Source organism: Botryllus schlosseri, chromosome 5 (genome assembly GCF_051294905.1).
Source record: "Botryllus schlosseri isolate E-star chromosome 5, Bs_hap1, whole genome shotgun sequence".
In the NCBI taxonomy this organism is placed as follows: domain Eukaryota; kingdom Metazoa; phylum Chordata; class Ascidiacea; order Stolidobranchia; family Styelidae; genus Botryllus; species Botryllus schlosseri.
The window spans coordinates 6,107,271-6,124,951 of NC_137240.1; the positions used below are offsets into that span (position 1 = coordinate 6,107,271).

At 40.7% G+C, this 17,681-nt stretch overlaps 1 protein-coding gene across 1 annotated transcript in view; it reads left to right on the forward strand.

Moving 5' to 3' along the window:
- LOC145439653 (alpha-(1,6)-fucosyltransferase-like) overlaps window positions 1-17,681 on the forward strand; it is a 56,765-nt gene that overhangs the window by 7,958 nt on the left and 31,126 nt on the right. Inside the window, exons 3-5 of the mRNA XM_080317176.1 lie at window positions 1,998-2,190; window positions 7,314-7,422; window positions 14,303-14,543. Of these exons, the coding sequence (XP_080173302.1) occupies window positions 1,998-2,190; window positions 7,314-7,422; window positions 14,303-14,543 (543 nt within the window). The remainder of the gene's footprint in view (window positions 1-1,997; window positions 2,191-7,313; window positions 7,423-14,302; window positions 14,544-17,681) is intronic.

A 17,681-nucleotide genomic window follows, 5' to 3' on the forward strand; every position in this document is an offset into this window, starting at 1 on the left:
TTAGATAATATTATGGCATGGCGCCCTCCCTCATATTATAAGGCGCCTAGTTCAGTCGAAGAGCAATACTGACAAGTTGTGTCGGATACGGCTTGAACACTTTGCGCGATTAGTAAACGTTAATCAAAGATATGACAGATCGTAAAAATGCCATATAGTGTATAGCTTTATTTTCGGAAAATACCAGGCATTGCTACACTTGCTTTCATACTTTAACATGTATGTTTTCAAAATGTTTACACAATAACTGAAACAATGATTAGAACTCAATGTATAATACTCGTAATTTAAAGAAAAATACCAAGAAAGCGGAAAAAATATTTCATGTCTTTTGCCCAGAAAGTTTCAACACTGGTCTCCTAAAACGGGTCTAACGTTAAAAAAAAGTCAAAGTCCACTTTTCCAGATTTCGACACGTCATGGGCTGCTAAGTATAATAGGTTATTGCTAGATTGCGAAACGATAGTATGAAACGTTATGGGGGGCCATACTTACTGTGATAAAATATTTGGTATAGGTGACAATGCGGTGTGAACGGAACCACGCAACCCGCTATCTTAAATTATATTCAGTGATACTTCCGTTAAAACATATTTGTCACGCCATATCTACTGCGCGCGAAGCGCAACGAAAATTATGGTAGGCTAGGTGTGACATGACTTTTATGAAAATTAAATGTTGGTACCACGTGAAAACAGTCCCGAAAAACTTCGAACTATCTTTCTTATTGGGGGATTAAACTACTTCTACTTGACAAACTGAAAATAGCGAAAAGTAAGTAAGTAATTCACAGAATATTACAAAGTAGAAGTAGAAGTAGCGAAAAACAAATCTACTTGAGTAAGTAGCAGAAGTAGGGGAAAACTACTTGAGTACTTCGAAAAAGTAGAAGTACTTCGTTACTGACCACCTCTGGGTAGATAATACAGTACTATTCCCGATAGTAATCAGAATATTTTCAAATCTCTGAATCTGTGAAAGAAAGCCCTAATCTCTGGATTGGACATAATTTGAGCAGCGATAATATTATCCCGCGGTTACGAAATAAGAACATGTCAACAAAGTAATTAATACCAATAGGCCCTCTTGAAGCTAACCCGGAGCTAAGACATGACCTCCATCAGCTATATCTATAAATCCCATCACATGGGCTGAGAGAGGATAAAATTTATATCATATTTTTTATTTCAAATATTCATATTTTATATATTATTGTCCTTGATGCTCATTCATAGCATGAGTGCATGGCTTGTTAAGTCTTGCACCACCCCTTCATGCTATCCCGGTAATGCTGAGCTCCAAGCGGGGAAGCCACAAATGTCAATTTTACTGAGCCGGTCTATGGTGTGACCCAGTCGGGGCTTGAATCCACGACCTTCCGATGAAGCAGTCAGACGCTCCACCATTACGCTTTCTTGATAGAAATGCATGGAAGTCCAAAACCATTATCTATTGCGGCTCGTTCGTGAATCGCGTAGTATACCGGATTTGTTTTGATACGGAGTTATTGTGTTTGTATGTTATTCGTATGTATAAGTGGCAGCGACCAAGTTAACGGCAGAAAAAAGTAGGTTTGTGGCGATGTCCAAAGTTGATTGCATTTTGCATTATTGAATTTTGGCTCGGCAAATTCGCTCTCCAACTTGATTGTGAATTATTTACAAATTTATATACGCACACAAGTTTCTGCCGCGAGTGGACATTTTACTGTTCTGTGCACAACAGCGCGTCAAATCACCGTGGTTGCATGCAGACTGATTTTGCAGCATCCAATGCGCTACAGTTATAGTCAGATATCACAAGCTGTGCTATACCTTTACTTGAATCTTGAATAGTCTTGAATAATGATTTACTTGAATCAACGACCGTAACAATGGCAATAGATATAGCGTGTTTTATGAATTACTTCCGATTAACGTTCTGCTAGCGGCCCCCCGAAGGCTTAAAATAAAGTTTATAAGTACCTGCATTAAGCTCGGTCATTCGTGTTGTTTCAGGACGTGGAATCACAGAAAAAGTTATTGATTTTCGATATCCCCACCTCAATGTATCGCTGAAGAGAGAGTTGGGTAGTTCGGACTTGAGTGACGATATCGCATCATCACTGATGACATTTATGAGGAAAATAAGAAGTCGATGGTTACATGGACGGACAACATCTAGCAAGGATTATTTCGAAGATGAATTCGTGTGAGTTTATACGTGAGAGACTACTGTACACATGAAATATTGTACAGTAAGGATCCAGCATTTGAAACAAACGTAACGTGAATTACATAGCACGCCATACGTCTTGCACATAACGACGAACATGACATATTTGCAGCATATATATAATGTAGGCTTATAAAGTGCAGCGGTTAAGCTGCCTCCATGACCAACATATTACTTAGTTATTATTTCGCGTATATGCACCTACAATGAATTTATCTGCGTTAGGGATATTAATTACGACACGGTTTCTAGTCTAGTCTCATGAGTTAGATAACAGGGCTACGTGATAATATTTTTTTGTAGTTGCAATCACGATGACAGATATTTGGCAATCTGTTACCCATAGAATGTAACAAGTAACTATAACTGAACAAAAGTGGGAGATCGCATTTCAAGACCTTTGAGAACAAAGCCTAATCGAGAAATATGGAAATGTACAAGTATGCGTCATCACTATCAAACCTGATTCTAATCTAAAGATAAATAGATATACAAATGCTAGAAATATTAATCAGATTCCCACGGTCATGGGATTGGGTTAGTTGGATCGACTTTCCAATTTCGCATTGTAAAGCACCTTCTGTCTTCTGCAACATGTGCGACACAAATACGCCTCTTCGTACGAAGAAGTTGAATTAATTTGCATCAATATATGGGTGACACACACAACATTCCACTAATGACAGAAAAAAGCAGCTATCTGGAAGTTGGTTGCCAAACAGAGGTATATGTCATGAGTAGGGAAAGTTCTTGTTGCACTAAAATCGTGGGAAAGTTGCACTTAATTTCAACAAAAGTTGCATTTATAATTTCTAGAATTGTTAGGGTATGAGATACTTAAATGGTGCCGCTGTATGACCCAAAAGTTTAAGATTTTCAGGATATCTGCTTGTCTCGTTTCTTTCTTCGTTATTTAATCGATCATGCATACACTTATGTTATTTAGGTTTGAAAGCTACATGACAGCACTTCGCTGTCAGCTCCTGCAGACGCAGAGCTGCCAAATATACGGTACTTCTCCATTTTACGGATAGCCTGGCGAGGCCACCGAAAATTACATTTTCTTCCGGTACGAAGCAAGAAAATAACGCTATGCGGAAGTATTTCTCCGCAAAAAGCGAAACAGCAAAGCGATAGTCCACAAAACAAGTCAAATTACCACACCAAAAACCCCCTATAGGTCTGCGAACTTGGTCCAGGGCATAGCAGCAAAACTCAATTTTTCGACTTTAACAAAATCAACAGCCGGACCCTGGAAAGGTGACCCAGTGAAAATGTAAACGTTGGGCGGTCTCGCCTGGGCGTCCGTGAAATGGGAAGGACCTCAAATTTAAGCGACGGCAAATCAATCAAGCGATCTATTTACATATAGTTCAGATAATGTCGTGCTTGGCTTGGGTTATTGAACTTCTAGCTTGCAAGCCTTTGCATCATATATAATATTGAGATGCAGCTTATCCATAACATAGTTAGTTGTTCAGAAAATCAGAAAAAGTATACTAGAAATAGTTTTATAGCATGTTTTTTAAAATTACTCCTTTCACATTTTGTGCAATACTTGATAAAAGTTGCACTAAAAAAGTCGTCATGAAATAATAGGAAAAGTTGCAAAAAGTTGCAACATAAAATTCCTACATCCTATCACAAATATTCAGAGTATTTAGGAAGCTCCCGTAAGCTGTAGTTGCAAAAACTTGCCCAAGTAATGAGATGTCACGTCACTGTCAATGCGATAATAGAGCCAAACTGATTATGTCATGTAATAATGACTTTGCGTTAGGTCCGCGATTTCCGCTTGGGTATATTGTGTTCCAGAAATTCCAATCTTGCCAACAGCAAATGTTTGGCGACGTTACTTCGAAAATTCAGGTATTTCTAAAAAAGTTTGAGAATGAAAGTGATAGTCCCAGATGGAAATGAACACAAAACATTGATAAAGACAATTCATACGGTGAGGTATGTTTTGAAGTAGAACTTGTGATGTCTAAATCTGATCAGAGGTGGCTAGTGTAGTCAGTATCGTTACTGAAGTAGAATGAGAAGTAACGCTGTAAATTTATACGCAATGACTGGTAGACGTATAGGGCCTATAACGATTCCCAGGACATGCAGGACTGTAACAGCACTTCGTCAGCCCCCCTCCCCCAAAAAAACGTTGCTCTTGGGACCCCACAAGGTCAGCATAAGGGCAGTACTTTTCGGCCCAGGTTTTCTCGCCGCCGATCATTCTGGTACACTTCTTGGAGTCGCATGTTAGATGGCCTAAACTGTATATGTATTGGTGCGTCGTGGCGCGGTAATGGCCGACGTCGAAATGCCCATTTCTATAAATTATGCGTTTTCTTTCTTGGGGGGGGGAGGGTACCCAATAACCAAGATAATTGGTAACATTGATTTTTTTTAAGTTGCTCAAATTTCCAAAAATAACTATAATATATGCTAATTCACGACATTATTTTGGGTCCCTACGAGCTCAGCACCCCCTCAATTGGGGGTTTGGATTGCGGCAGTTACGGTCCTGAAGACATGCCGAAGCTGCTTCAAGCCGAAGTAGATAATCAAGGAATCAAACATATTCAAGTATGTATTTTGAAACTGTAGGTTTGGTCGGACTCTCACTTACTCAACGCTAGTTAATCGCCTACGTTCAAAATATCAACATGCTTCTTCGCGACTAACGCTAAATGACTAGAGACCGGGGCCTACGTTACTTAATTATACTGAATACTTTTTTCCTCAAAATGGGAGGCGTCTGGTATTTTCGAAAAGCGAAATCAAACCAATCATTGGGCCAATCGTCAGGTTTGTAACGTGAGCGTCGGTCTCCTATTCCCTGAAAATGTGATGTAGCACAAGGCCGTGAGTATCGGTGGTCCCCGCTAGACACACCACCAATAGATGCCCTTTTCGAGTATAGTCGGCGCAATTTCGCCGAGTTATTTGGACGATTACACTAGTAAATGGGATTGATACATATTTAAACTAGATTGTGCTTCACTAAATCCGCAGGGTCGGCAGTTGGTAGCATTGCCAGAATAAAAGTAGAAGTAGAAGTGTATCTAGCTTAAAAACATAACCCCTTCAGTGAGTAGTGCGAAGAAACCAACCATATACTCGAGTACTGCTTGATAGTGCGGAGCGGATCGACAAATTCTCTGGTCCGGCTTCGATCCAGTTGTGCAATTCTCTGGTCCGGCCCCAATCCGGCTCCGGCCGCATCAGGAAAAGTACTGATCCGGCTCCAATCCGGTTCCGGCCAAAAATGAAAAAGTCCGGCCAGAAATCCGGCCCTACTCGGTACGGAGGTTCCGTGAATTGATAAATATGCCTCGTTTATGTTCACACTGGCTTGGTGGTTATTTACGTGTGGTTGGTTGGTAGTTATATAGTTATAAAAGTTATGCTTATCCATAAAGATTCTGGCCGGATCAAAAAAGTAGTGATCCGGCTCCGATCCGGCTCCGGCCGTAACAGAAAAAGTACTGATCCAGCTCCGATCTGGTCCGGTCAAAATTGTAAAAATCCGGCCGGATATCCAATCCGGCTCCGGTTCATGATCCGCACTACTGCTTGACAGCTTTCTAGGTTTTTATAAACTGAAATTCGGCTACGGTCAATTACACAAAACTAATAAGGCATGTACTTTACAACACAGATAAGCAACTGATGTACGAACGGAATGAACAGCGCGAAGTAAACTAACTACAGTAATCAGTGCTTACACCAGGGGCGGGCAACATACGGCCCGCGGGCCGGATCCGGCCCGCGACGGCATTTTGTCCGGCCCGCTGATAGATTCCCGTCTTACATGATGATGTGGCCCACGGCCCATCAGTCTGCCGGAGATTCCCCACTACTTGCTTACTACGTCAAATCTTAGTGACTGTATGTTGTTATATCCTGGTGTGCGCACTGCGCAGTGTGCGAGAGTGGAGCTTACGGGTAAGTCGAAGCAAGAAGACTTGCATTGTCAGCATTAACTATGTACTCATCCCTATTGCTGTTGTGGTAATCATAGTGTTAGTCGTCCACAATGATCATTTACACTAGGCCGATATTTCTTATTTCTGATTCCGTAACCGCCAACTGCTGGTAGCACGGCACACGTCTGGGCTTTCGTGAGATATAGCTTAATAATTATGCCGATGAGATGGCGAGGAGGAGCCTAGATAAAGCTCCAACACTTAGGTAGGAATTCTGGAGTCGGACTCGAACCCACTACATATTGGTTTTGCAGCTGTGGATTATACAACTACGTTGTCTCGCCACCTACTGAATTCATACCTTCGTAAATTTGGGGTAACGGGCTTATCGAACGTCTTAAATAATAATTTAAGATTGCACCTTGTGTTGATTGATCAGAGAGAAGCAGACATGGCAGTGCATGTATGACAGCGATTCTCAAGCTGGGGACGGGAAAGCATCTGAAGGTGGCGCGAAGTCACAGTAAACTGAAAATTTTCGCGCTCGGCGCGATTTACCTCCAGCTTATGGTGATTACTCTGTCTATTGTACGAATTTCATATTTGAGAACTCTCTGATCAATAGCCATAACCTTTAATGCCATCAAACTATCCGTTGGGATGGCTAGCATTCGGATTTATCTCTCATATTTTGTGATATCACGATAAGGGGGTGGGGGGGGGGGTGGTGGCGGAATCTTTCACTATCAAAAAGGAGGCGTGTTTGAAAAGTTTGAGAACTATTGCTGTATGAAAATGAGGTTCTCAACTCCACATTGTAATCGTCATTATCGGCGAGAAATCGCTTTGAAATGGCATTGCTGTCGTTAAAATACATTCTTTAAATACGATTTATTCCTTGTTTAATTGAATAAATGGGCGAACAATCTTTCGATTCAGCAATCCGGCCCGCGAAGTACTTAATTTTTATTTATCTGGCCCGCCGACTGGAGAAGTTACCCGCCCCTGGCTTACACAATCACAACAATCACCACAAGTAGCCTACTCGAAAAATATATTTCTTTCCTGATCACATCTGCATCTGATCCGTAGATGAGACGTTAAATCTATTGCTCTACGATTCCCCGTGTGTCATTACCGTTGATTTACGATGAGAAGAATGGAAATTTGTTGCAGAGATGCCAGCAATCGGATACGAACGGTGTTGCTCATGTCCGAGAGTCTCCGTTGGTCACGCCTGAAAGAACTCTCGAACGCAATACGTGAGCGAATAGTCGAAATACAGGTAAATTCCATATTGAGAATGGTCCCATCAGCGATTGAAATACAGTTGACTTCTACGCAGGGCCGAAACAGCACTTCGTCAGCCACCTAAATCGTTAGTCTAGGGGCCCCCCATAGGGAGGTAAACCAAACTTATTGACGGCTTCGATGTCCAGACCCCCATCACGATATACGTTTTCACATCTACGCGAAACGCGAACAAATTCTATATTTCAAGCTTGTATCGGTCAATAATATCGAAAACTGCTTATATATTGCTATAATTTTTTTTCTCTCTCTGCCCACGTAATCAGATTTACCGGTAGATCCGAGTGAGGTGTTGTCTTGGGAAAATGTAGGGCGCGTAAATAATAATTCAATATGTTCCACAAAAAGATGAACAGGATTTCAAGTTGGTATTTCTTCACTGGCAAATAATTTTTCTCTGTGGGATGGCATTTGTCTTGTGGAGTTCAGATTGCCAGGACTTTCTGCGCCAGCTATTACTGCGCCTATCGACAAGTATAATTGTATATATATCGAAGTTTTCGGTCAGCATAAGGGCAGTCTTTTTCGGTCAAGGTTTTTTCGCTTCCGATCGTAGCTCGGAGTAACATGTTGCATGACCTATCACTTCATGTCTTTTGGTGCGTCGTGGCATGGTCATGGCCGGCGCGGAAATACCCATTTCTATGAATCATGAGTATTTTATTGGGGGTAGGGTATCCAATATTAAAAATATTTGGGGACATTAAATCGCACCTAGCCGCGAAAAAATTTGAATAAAGCTGCATAAATTTTCAAAAAAATACTTTAACATTTATGTTCATTCGCGAAATAATTTTGGGCCCGTCGATCTCACCCCCCCCGGCGGCAGTTACGGTCCTGCTTCCACGTCATCCATACTAGGGGCGTCTCGTAGGCGACATAAATGGCGGAGTTGCATGAGTTTGGTAAAGTCAAATTTCTTCAGTTCTTCTATTGTCACTGATTTCCATTGCTATAAAAACAATTGTTTGCTACCTTTTTGCGCGGGAAAACGCTTTTTGCATCGTGAAATTCACACATAACACCAGAACGCACTATGTTCACGAGACCCGTGAAAAGTTCACGTAAAGAAACATAGATACAGTTTTGGTCAATACGATGCATGCATGCCTCTGTTTTGATATGCTCAAGGGTAGGGTTGGTGTGAACGAGAGGTTCACGTTCCCAAACGAACTTTGGTAGGTTCTGCACTGTGAATCTTTTTATATATTACAATTTTCACGTCATTGTAACATCTTTGGTTGAAATTGATACTGCGTTTTAACTGCGGGCCACTCTATGCATGGAGCTGACAGCATACCAAATCAACACTGGACGAGCATGTACGTCGACAATCTAAAAAATTTAAAATTTTACTTGCTTCGTTACAACAGTTTGCTCGAAATATCCAGCTTTCCGTTTCTGAATATTTAGTGACGGTCTGCTGTGAGCTTGACCCGCAATCACACAACATCAAGTGCGAAATACCGTGCATGTAGGTAGTCAGCAAATAATGATTATTCAACCAATCAATGAAATTATAATATCATTGTCTGATGTAAAAAAATCTAGCAAGCGTACTGGGTGCATCTCGATTTCATGTTTATTGTATCATAAAAAAACAAATCCGTGCGATTAGCGTTAGCTACTGCTGCATAACTTGTTAATGAGGTAATATCGGTAGCAAGTATAGAAGCTCGTTTTACACTCTGATCGATATCAACGTAGCAACACTCAGACGTCGAATATATTGTCCGGTCTGGCCAGGGGTTCTCAAACCGTGGTACACGAGAGAATTTTGGGGGGTACGCCAGTAACGTCATGTTTCCTGGCACCGTGACAATTTTCTGCAACAGCGAATTTAGGAATTTTGTGAAAATCGAGAATTGAGTTTAGGATCATCAAATGCAGCGATTATCAGGGCTTAGGAGTTAAGCTACCCCTCGAATGGGAAAATCAGTCATACACCTATAACTTTAATACTGGGGAAGCAATGTTTCTGACATTTGCGCACAATGTGCTCAAGTGGATATATCAACGTTTGTTGAAATTTGGTGTGAAATGGCCGACTACGTTTTTGACGTTTACCGTTTTTCCGTGAATTTTGAAAGAAATTTTGGAAAAAGTTCTTGTGGCAAAAAGTTTTCAGCCAAATATTTTCATGTTGCTTTTTATAGATTTCAATTACTCCAGATTAGTCAAAAGTTTTTTTTAATCATAAGGGTTAATTTCAGGAAAAACTTTTTCTCCGAAAAATTGAAAAGTATTGGAATTTTTGACTGCGATGAACATAAAGGTAGGGACCCCTTAATTGAACAAAAATATAAACCTTTTTACGGTCTTAAGTATCCCAAGACACTTCAGACTTCAAATTTCCACGTTGATTGGACGATTTTGTCTGACGCAAAAATGATATCAAACTTTCAATGTACGAAAAATAAAATTTCGAGAAAAAGTCACTTACTTTCTTCACATGTATAATTCCCAGTATTACTCTAAAAATTCAAAATTTCACACAGTTGACAGTCTAAAAAGAGCCACCTGGGAGGATACGTTCTCCTCCTGCATTACCGAGTTTTCTGCTTTTGATATTCTCGTCCATTCTCACAGAGTTCTGAATGAGTGGATATCCATTATTTGAAATCATTTTTCCTCCATGATTTCCCACGATTTGCAGTATTCGTTCAATAGTCGACAATATTACGGTGAATGGCTCGAACAAAAGCCGATGCCGTGCTTGGTTGCATGGGTTCGCAAATCCCATGACCCATAAAATGACACTATGATAGATGTAAAACTCTAATCCGACATAAACCAGTCATCAATATCATCTTTCATCAACAAAAAACAGTCACCAAACCGTGTCACTGAGAATATACCAACCACCAGCTGCAAAGTGCTAAACCGGCATTACCGGACACCGGCATACTGCTTATTCTGATCTTTTGTAACGCATCATTGATTACACCAGTACTTTTCAACCTCTGTGACGGTTCGCACATGTGCGAATGAAAAAAATTGCAGTGCGAATAACGAAGGTTGTGCGAATGAAAAATCCGGATAAGTGTGAATGAAAAGAATTGCTAATTTTTTTAGCGGTGAATTATTCAAATAAACTTGATAGGAAATTCAGCGACAGTGTAACAGTTGTGGTTGAGACGCAATTGTAAAAACTTGTTTAACATATGACGCACCACTTATCGTAGCTCTCACAAGCCGTAGTAAATTAATATTTTCGCACTATTATTATTACGTAACCAAAAGCCTGGTTTGGAAGCTGGTGTCAGTCATGACTCGAGTCATCCCAACACTGGTGTTGGGTACTGTAGCCAATAAGTGAGACACGCAGAAAATATGACTTTATCATGAGAATTCATGATCAGATTTGTCCGACTGTTTTTCTGAAAAACATGGCCGAAGACCGTTGGGATGAACTAGTGTTTGGGTGAGTAGCGAGCGAGTTCAGGCCTATGAGAGCGGCGACAAAAACCTTGGCGAAAAAATGACCGATGCTGGATGGCAAAACCTTTCGATATAGATAAACTCCGTTGTCGGCACGGAATTATAGTCCCGTTCTTGCAATCTGAGTAGACAGTAATTACAGTAGTGCAACTGCTACACGCAGAGGAATTTAATTCACCATATTTTGAAATCGCGTGCGTCAGACATGTTTTGTAGAGCTGTGTTGGGTATAGAATTGTGGTGTGCGCATTCTGTATGTCATACTTGTCCGTAAAATCGTAGCATACTACTGTAATAATGAAAATGAAATCCTTTTCATGGGTGAGGCTCGGGTCGCGAGATGCCACAAAAACTCAGATTTTGGGGGTAGTATAAAAAGCTGCTTTACCGATATTAAACTGCTATGAATTCACGGTATCGTGAGATTATTTACTCTTCTCATTCACTCGCGAGACAGAAAATGGGAAATCGGAAAAATAACAGAACGTAACTGGGAGCAACGTATCATAAGGTAGCGAGCTCTAATGTGCCTACTATCCTGGATCGTTTTGGACCTTATTTTCCAAGACATATAGCAAAATCCTCAACACAAACACGTGAATTGTTCACCCTTGCAACAAACTGGAGCCTCCAGACAGGGTTATAACCTAGTCACAAGGCTCTGAGTCACAAGTCAATGTCACTTTTATAGGTAGTACTCGAGTCAAGTCTAGTAATTTTCAATTCACCACCGAGTCAATTTTGAGTCCAAGTCAGCGATCAGAGCTTCGAGTCCGAGTCATGGTATGATGACTCGAGTCCAAGTTCAAGTCATTGTGTGTACTGGTCAGTTCCCAGTTAAACTATTTGTTAAGCCACTCTTTTAACTCTATCTGGTGAAATCGAATGGTTTGCATTTATAATATACTACTTTTCCTCACTTCCATTCAGTTTCTGGTCACATTTTCTAGTACCAGTACCAATAGACGAAATTCCAATAGTGTTTAACTTTATTATTCTTCGAAATTGCAATGAAATGTCGTTCTTGGCCGTCTGAGTCACGAGTCATGTGACTTGGTTTGAGTCATGCGCAATGACTCGAGTCCAAGTCGAGTCAATACACAGATTGACTCGAGTCGAGTCGAGTCATTTCTAAATTTTGCGAAAATGACTCGAGTCAAGTCGAGTCATCAGAAAATCGTGACTCGAGTCGAGTCATGACTCGAGTTATTACAACCCTGCCTCCAGGGCCTTTGTGTCATCTCTGAAAAACGATTTCTGCCAGCAAGCATTATTCACTCGTGAAAAATACGCTATATTTTGGATAGGAGTGCAGAACAGATTTAAGACCTGGCCTTCTAATCACTATTAGACGTTTTTGTACAAAATCCAAAAACTTGTTTGGCCGAGAAGGGTTTTAGTGAAATAGTTGAAATCAAAACCAGCGAAAAAAGATGCCTTTTTATTTAGACACTTGATAGCTCAAGCCACACAGTAGCCAATTTGTTGTACATTTGAACAAAATGTAATTCAGTATCTCCACCTTCTCTTTGTATAACAATTTTCGGTTAGTTTGTGCGAATGGAATTTACTTCACAAAAATAGTGCGAATGGAGCTCAAAAAGGTTTAAAAGCACTGGATTACACCATAGATGTCCTTAATAGCATGCAGATAGGGAGCATTTAAACTCCCAAAGAGCCATACATGTCAATCAATTGTCCCGTCACAATTGAAAATCTGTGACGTCATGGTAGCACTAATTCGAACCCACTACATGGGATTCGTCGTATGCACCACATTATCTCCGTAAAACGATTACTAATCATGCTGGTTGCCTTATTTAAGCATGCGAAGCTTGAGTTACGAGAACGTAAGATATAATCGTGATGCTCCTTTTAAATGTGAAAACCTATGATAAGCTGTGATGCATCGTTGGCGTCTGGTGAGGGGAGGAAAGTGAGGCAGTACCTCACCTGTCGTCAGGATGAGTGAACAAAAAATATGAAACCTTCAATTACTATTGGTATTTTCTATCGATATTCATGAATTACGAGATTTTGAACATTTTTCTCCCAAGATCACAAAATTTGCATATTTATTGTTCGAAAATGAAGCGCAAAAGGAGAGGTGAGGCACAGACTAGCCAAGATTCGCCATTGATAACGCAATTCATCGTAAATAGCCGAACTGATGTTAATCGAATATAACTTTGGCATTGATTCCGAAAATCTAAATACTGCTCGAATTCTCAATTCTCAAGAGTATTCGTCGGTAACACATAACGTTGCGCTACATGCCTACATTTTATCGTCGGCACTACAGAGGTAGTTACCAATCAAGAACGTTGGTAGCTATGACATTGTTTGTAATTGTGAATGCAACGTCCTCGGCAGTTCATTTCGCGCCGTAGATCAGGAAGATAATGCGTATTTGAAAACTGCGTTTTCAACGTATCGTGCAATCCTAGATTTCACTTCAGGTGCATCGAATTCGCGAGTGATATTGGTCGCCTGCGCGACAGTAATTGAAGGATTTTGAAAAGAGGGGGCCCGAGCCCCTAAACCTGAAGACGGCATTGTCTTTACCTCTAAAAGACACGTATATACTGTCACGAGAATAATTATTCGGGCCCTGATGAAAATTTACTAACAAGTTGCTGCAATATTGATCAACTCAGTACAAAAATAAATATTTGGCTTGTACCTAAAATAGCCATATATGGCTCGTGAGCCATAGGTTTCCGACCACTGTCATATACCACACCAGCATTGTGGCAAAATGTGGCCTAAGTCGTCGCTAGGTATCGTGTTTAACTGTACATTATATCACTTCACTTAAATGTAGGGTTCGAACTAACAATATGGCGTCAAGTGACGTCATGAGGTTCACCTTCACGTTCGCGTTCACACAGAACCTGTCAAAAAGGTTCGCGTTCACACGAGCCGGCACCTTTGAGAGGTTCACACCATCCCTACTCAAAGGCTGGAATAGCAAACAGACAATCGTAAAGTTTGTATCGGAAATATTTCTTTTCATATTTTTCATCACAACGTTAATGTCAGTCACCAATGCGAAACACCCAGAAACATATATGTCAGTCGGCATTGGAGCAATGAGGTCATTTTGGTACCTTTGACCGCACCGAGAAGCCATTACCCCAAACTTTTTCAAGTTAAGTCAGAATGTCACACTCTTACCGTGCTATCGTAGTGTGCGTGTCACGTCTTAGTCGTATGTGTCTCAAGTAGGCTAATTGCAAGATAAATATAACAGTTATCGTTTCATAAAATTACGAATAGATATTTAATTTCTCAATCCTTACGTTGGTGTTCAGGTAGCGCGGAGACCAGGTCCACAGTTACTGATACTTTTCAAATGCATGAAAGCGTGAAGTTCCAGAGCCATCATACCTTTACACGGGAATAATATTTAGAATCCACCTGATTGCGATACGGCCAAGCTGCTGGTATTCGATGTGTCGGATGAGCCATCGGGATTCGGAAGCAAGATGCACATTATGATCAGGCATTTCATACGCTCCATATACGCCAATCGAACATTTGTGTTCAAGACCAAGGGTTGGGGATACGTGGAAAAAGAGTGGGAATACTACTTGGAGCCACTTGGGAAGTGCAAATACGAAAATAAATGGAACACTCTACCGCTATTATCAGGTGAATTTACGTTTGGATGTTCAATTCTAATGAGTTGGATATCCAATCAAAAGGCGGTAAGTCTATAGGTCCCGGTTCGGACCGATGTCTATTTGTTGGAGGTTTATCTGGGCTCCTCATCGCTAACCTCGCTGCGATCGCAGTGTATGAAAAAGCCCAGAATGAAGGTGAGTCGAGTCAAAAGTCAGCAGCTAAGACTCAAGAGGCGGACGCACGAAAACCGAGAGTGACCGAAGGTGGGCGAGGGCGTGCTTGCAAGTCGACCACAATCCGAACAAAACACCTCAAAATAAACGAACTTATGGAATTACTGTGCGGGTGCAAATGATCAAAGTGTTCATAAGCGCCAATTATGTGAATAAAACAAACATGCACTACAGTTTATATATCCGTACTATAGTCAGTGTTGGTCAAACGCTGTAAATATCTACTAAATTACAAGAAGAAACGATATTTTCAAGACGTGTCAAACTCAATTCAGGTGAAAGTATAGAAAATTATAGTATGACGCGTACTCAAGTAACGGCTTTCAAAGTATGCCAAAGGCCTTCAAAAAATGTTTTTTTAAGTTGCAAAATTATGCCATAATTGTGTAAATACTTTCTCTAAACATGTTGTATGAGCCTACGGACAATGATCACCCAATGCAGCCGACGTATACGATATGGGATGGCTGGAACCCTCATAACAGTTGGGTCAACAGCTAAATAGTACGTACATATTTCGTCAAAGGAGCTACATTACCCCTATAGTTTCAATTGTCAATGTCAATCCACTCTGGCGTCACAATTGAATATTCATGACGTCATTGCTTGAACAAAAATTGATTTTTGTTTTAAATGCAACTCTACTGTATCTATTTATATAATACTTTATGGTTTTTGAGAACTTGTTACAAAGAGTTTAGACCAGGGGTTCTAAACCTTTTTTTGGGCTGTGCCACATTTCCCGGTTTGAAAATATTCTGTGGCCCACCTCATATCACATAGTCATAGTCCTGTTCAATGCGTGGTAATCGCAGCCACCGATACGACTTTTTCTCTAAAATATGCGCATTCTTTTACTAATATTTAATTATAGACCCGTATAGGGACACGAAATCGCGCCAAGCACGACGATAATGTTCAAGCTAAATTTATCTCCTTCAACAAACAACCAAGGGAAAAAGTTTGGGCCTTTTCGAGCTCCCCGGTGCGACAGTTAACGGCCCTGGAAGATCTTATCCCTTTTGCGTACACCCGCTGTTCCACTCACGTCGCGAAATCCAATGATCCAATTGCCGCATCCACTGTGTGATTGGGGTTTCTGTACCACTGTGGTTGGGTATAATATCACCATTCTGGGCCTGCTTCAAAGAATTCTTTAGTGAATGGGGGACTATAGAAAAGTGGAGAACGAATTTTTTAATATGCTAGCTGTATAATGTAAAAATGTTTTGTAGCCTACCTATTGAAGTTGCGATGTCAGTACATTTAATCCAATGATGCCGTCAATTCATGTGACTCTTACATTATGTACAATGATTTCAAGGCCGGACATTTTTAGATCGATTCCAAAGATTATTGTGCTGCGCTAACTCCTCAATCCATTACGATTCGTTGCGGTGGTGCCGTATTCTTTCAAAGGAAGTTGAAAATTGATAATAAATGGCAGTTGTGGCTATTTTTATGTTACTATAACACGATCTGCCGAAGTACTGTAAATCTACATCAAATGCACTTCAGTCCAAGTTTATGCACACCCCTGTTGACGGCATACGACGTATGACACTGCCGGAATACTTGGTCACTTCAGCTTTACCTTCTAGTTACTATATAATCGAAATTATTTTCGTTGCTGTTGGCCGTGGGTTGTCATAGTCGGGAGGACAAAAGCCGCCGTTTCCCTCGCATTTTCGACTTGTACACATTGTGACTCCATACGTCTAACTAAGTGTCCTCAGAGTCGGATCAAAAGCTTTATGTAGCATACGTATAATTCGATTACATGAATTTATTTCTGAATAGATGAATATAACGAATATAACTTAACTTTCACTAATTATACAATTTCCCAAATGTGGCCCACCCATCGAGACACCCTGGTTTAGACTTGGCGATTGAAATTATAGGGGCAATGCGCTTTAGGTATGATTAGGTCTTAAATTAAAGTTAAAAGCATTAAAGGCATTGTACCAGCAGTCATCTATCAAGTATGCTACCACATACGTACCAGGGCTGTAATGACTCGAGTTATGAATCGACCCGAGATGGACTCGTGGTGTCGCAGTTTTAGTTGACTAAATTGACTGGAGTAATTATATTTAAAATGGAAAATGACTCGACTTGAGGCAATTCGTGTACTGACTCGATTTCAATCCGAGTCATTGCGCATGACTCGACTAAGTCACACGACTCGAGACATTCCCCTTGACTTCATTCATGTCTCATGTATCAGTGGACCCCAACCTTTTTGGATGTCGCATTTCAAGCTTTAGAGTAGGTTACGTATGGAGCCACACGAAAGCACTCGAGTAGGCTACTCATAACGAAAATGCAAAGGTAGCAAGCCTACTTCTGGATTTACCCATCCAGCTATTTCAAAAGCATACACAATTTCACATAGACTGTAGATTCTATATAGGATATTTTAGTGTTGATAGACGCAGAGTGACGAGTGCTATGCATTGAAATAAACTGTAAGTGCATTTCATTACTAGAACACACTATTATGTCGTTATGTGATAGCTTTTCATAGAATACAGCACTTAATGCCAAAGTTTGCGGGGATTATACGCTGAGTAATATCGGACTCATTGCAGTTTATACTCCACTATGAGCCGTATTGTGATGTTAGTAAAAATTTGTCGAAACGATATATCACCCTCATTTTAGCATTTATATAAAAAAAAAACTAACAATAACTATTCATAGAAACAAACAACCAATGTTGTCTAATATATTTTGTGGCATATTTAGATGTCAATCAGAGCCATCAGAAGGCTACCTTAGTAGTATAGTAGATCGGTCGTGACCTGGCAGGGGCTCTTATGGGCGTGGTGGCATTGTGCCGAGAAACCGGGGGTGGCATGGTGACCCTTATGTCTTATGGCGGGGGTGGCATGGTGCCATTGTGTCTTATGGCTGCGGTGGCATGGTT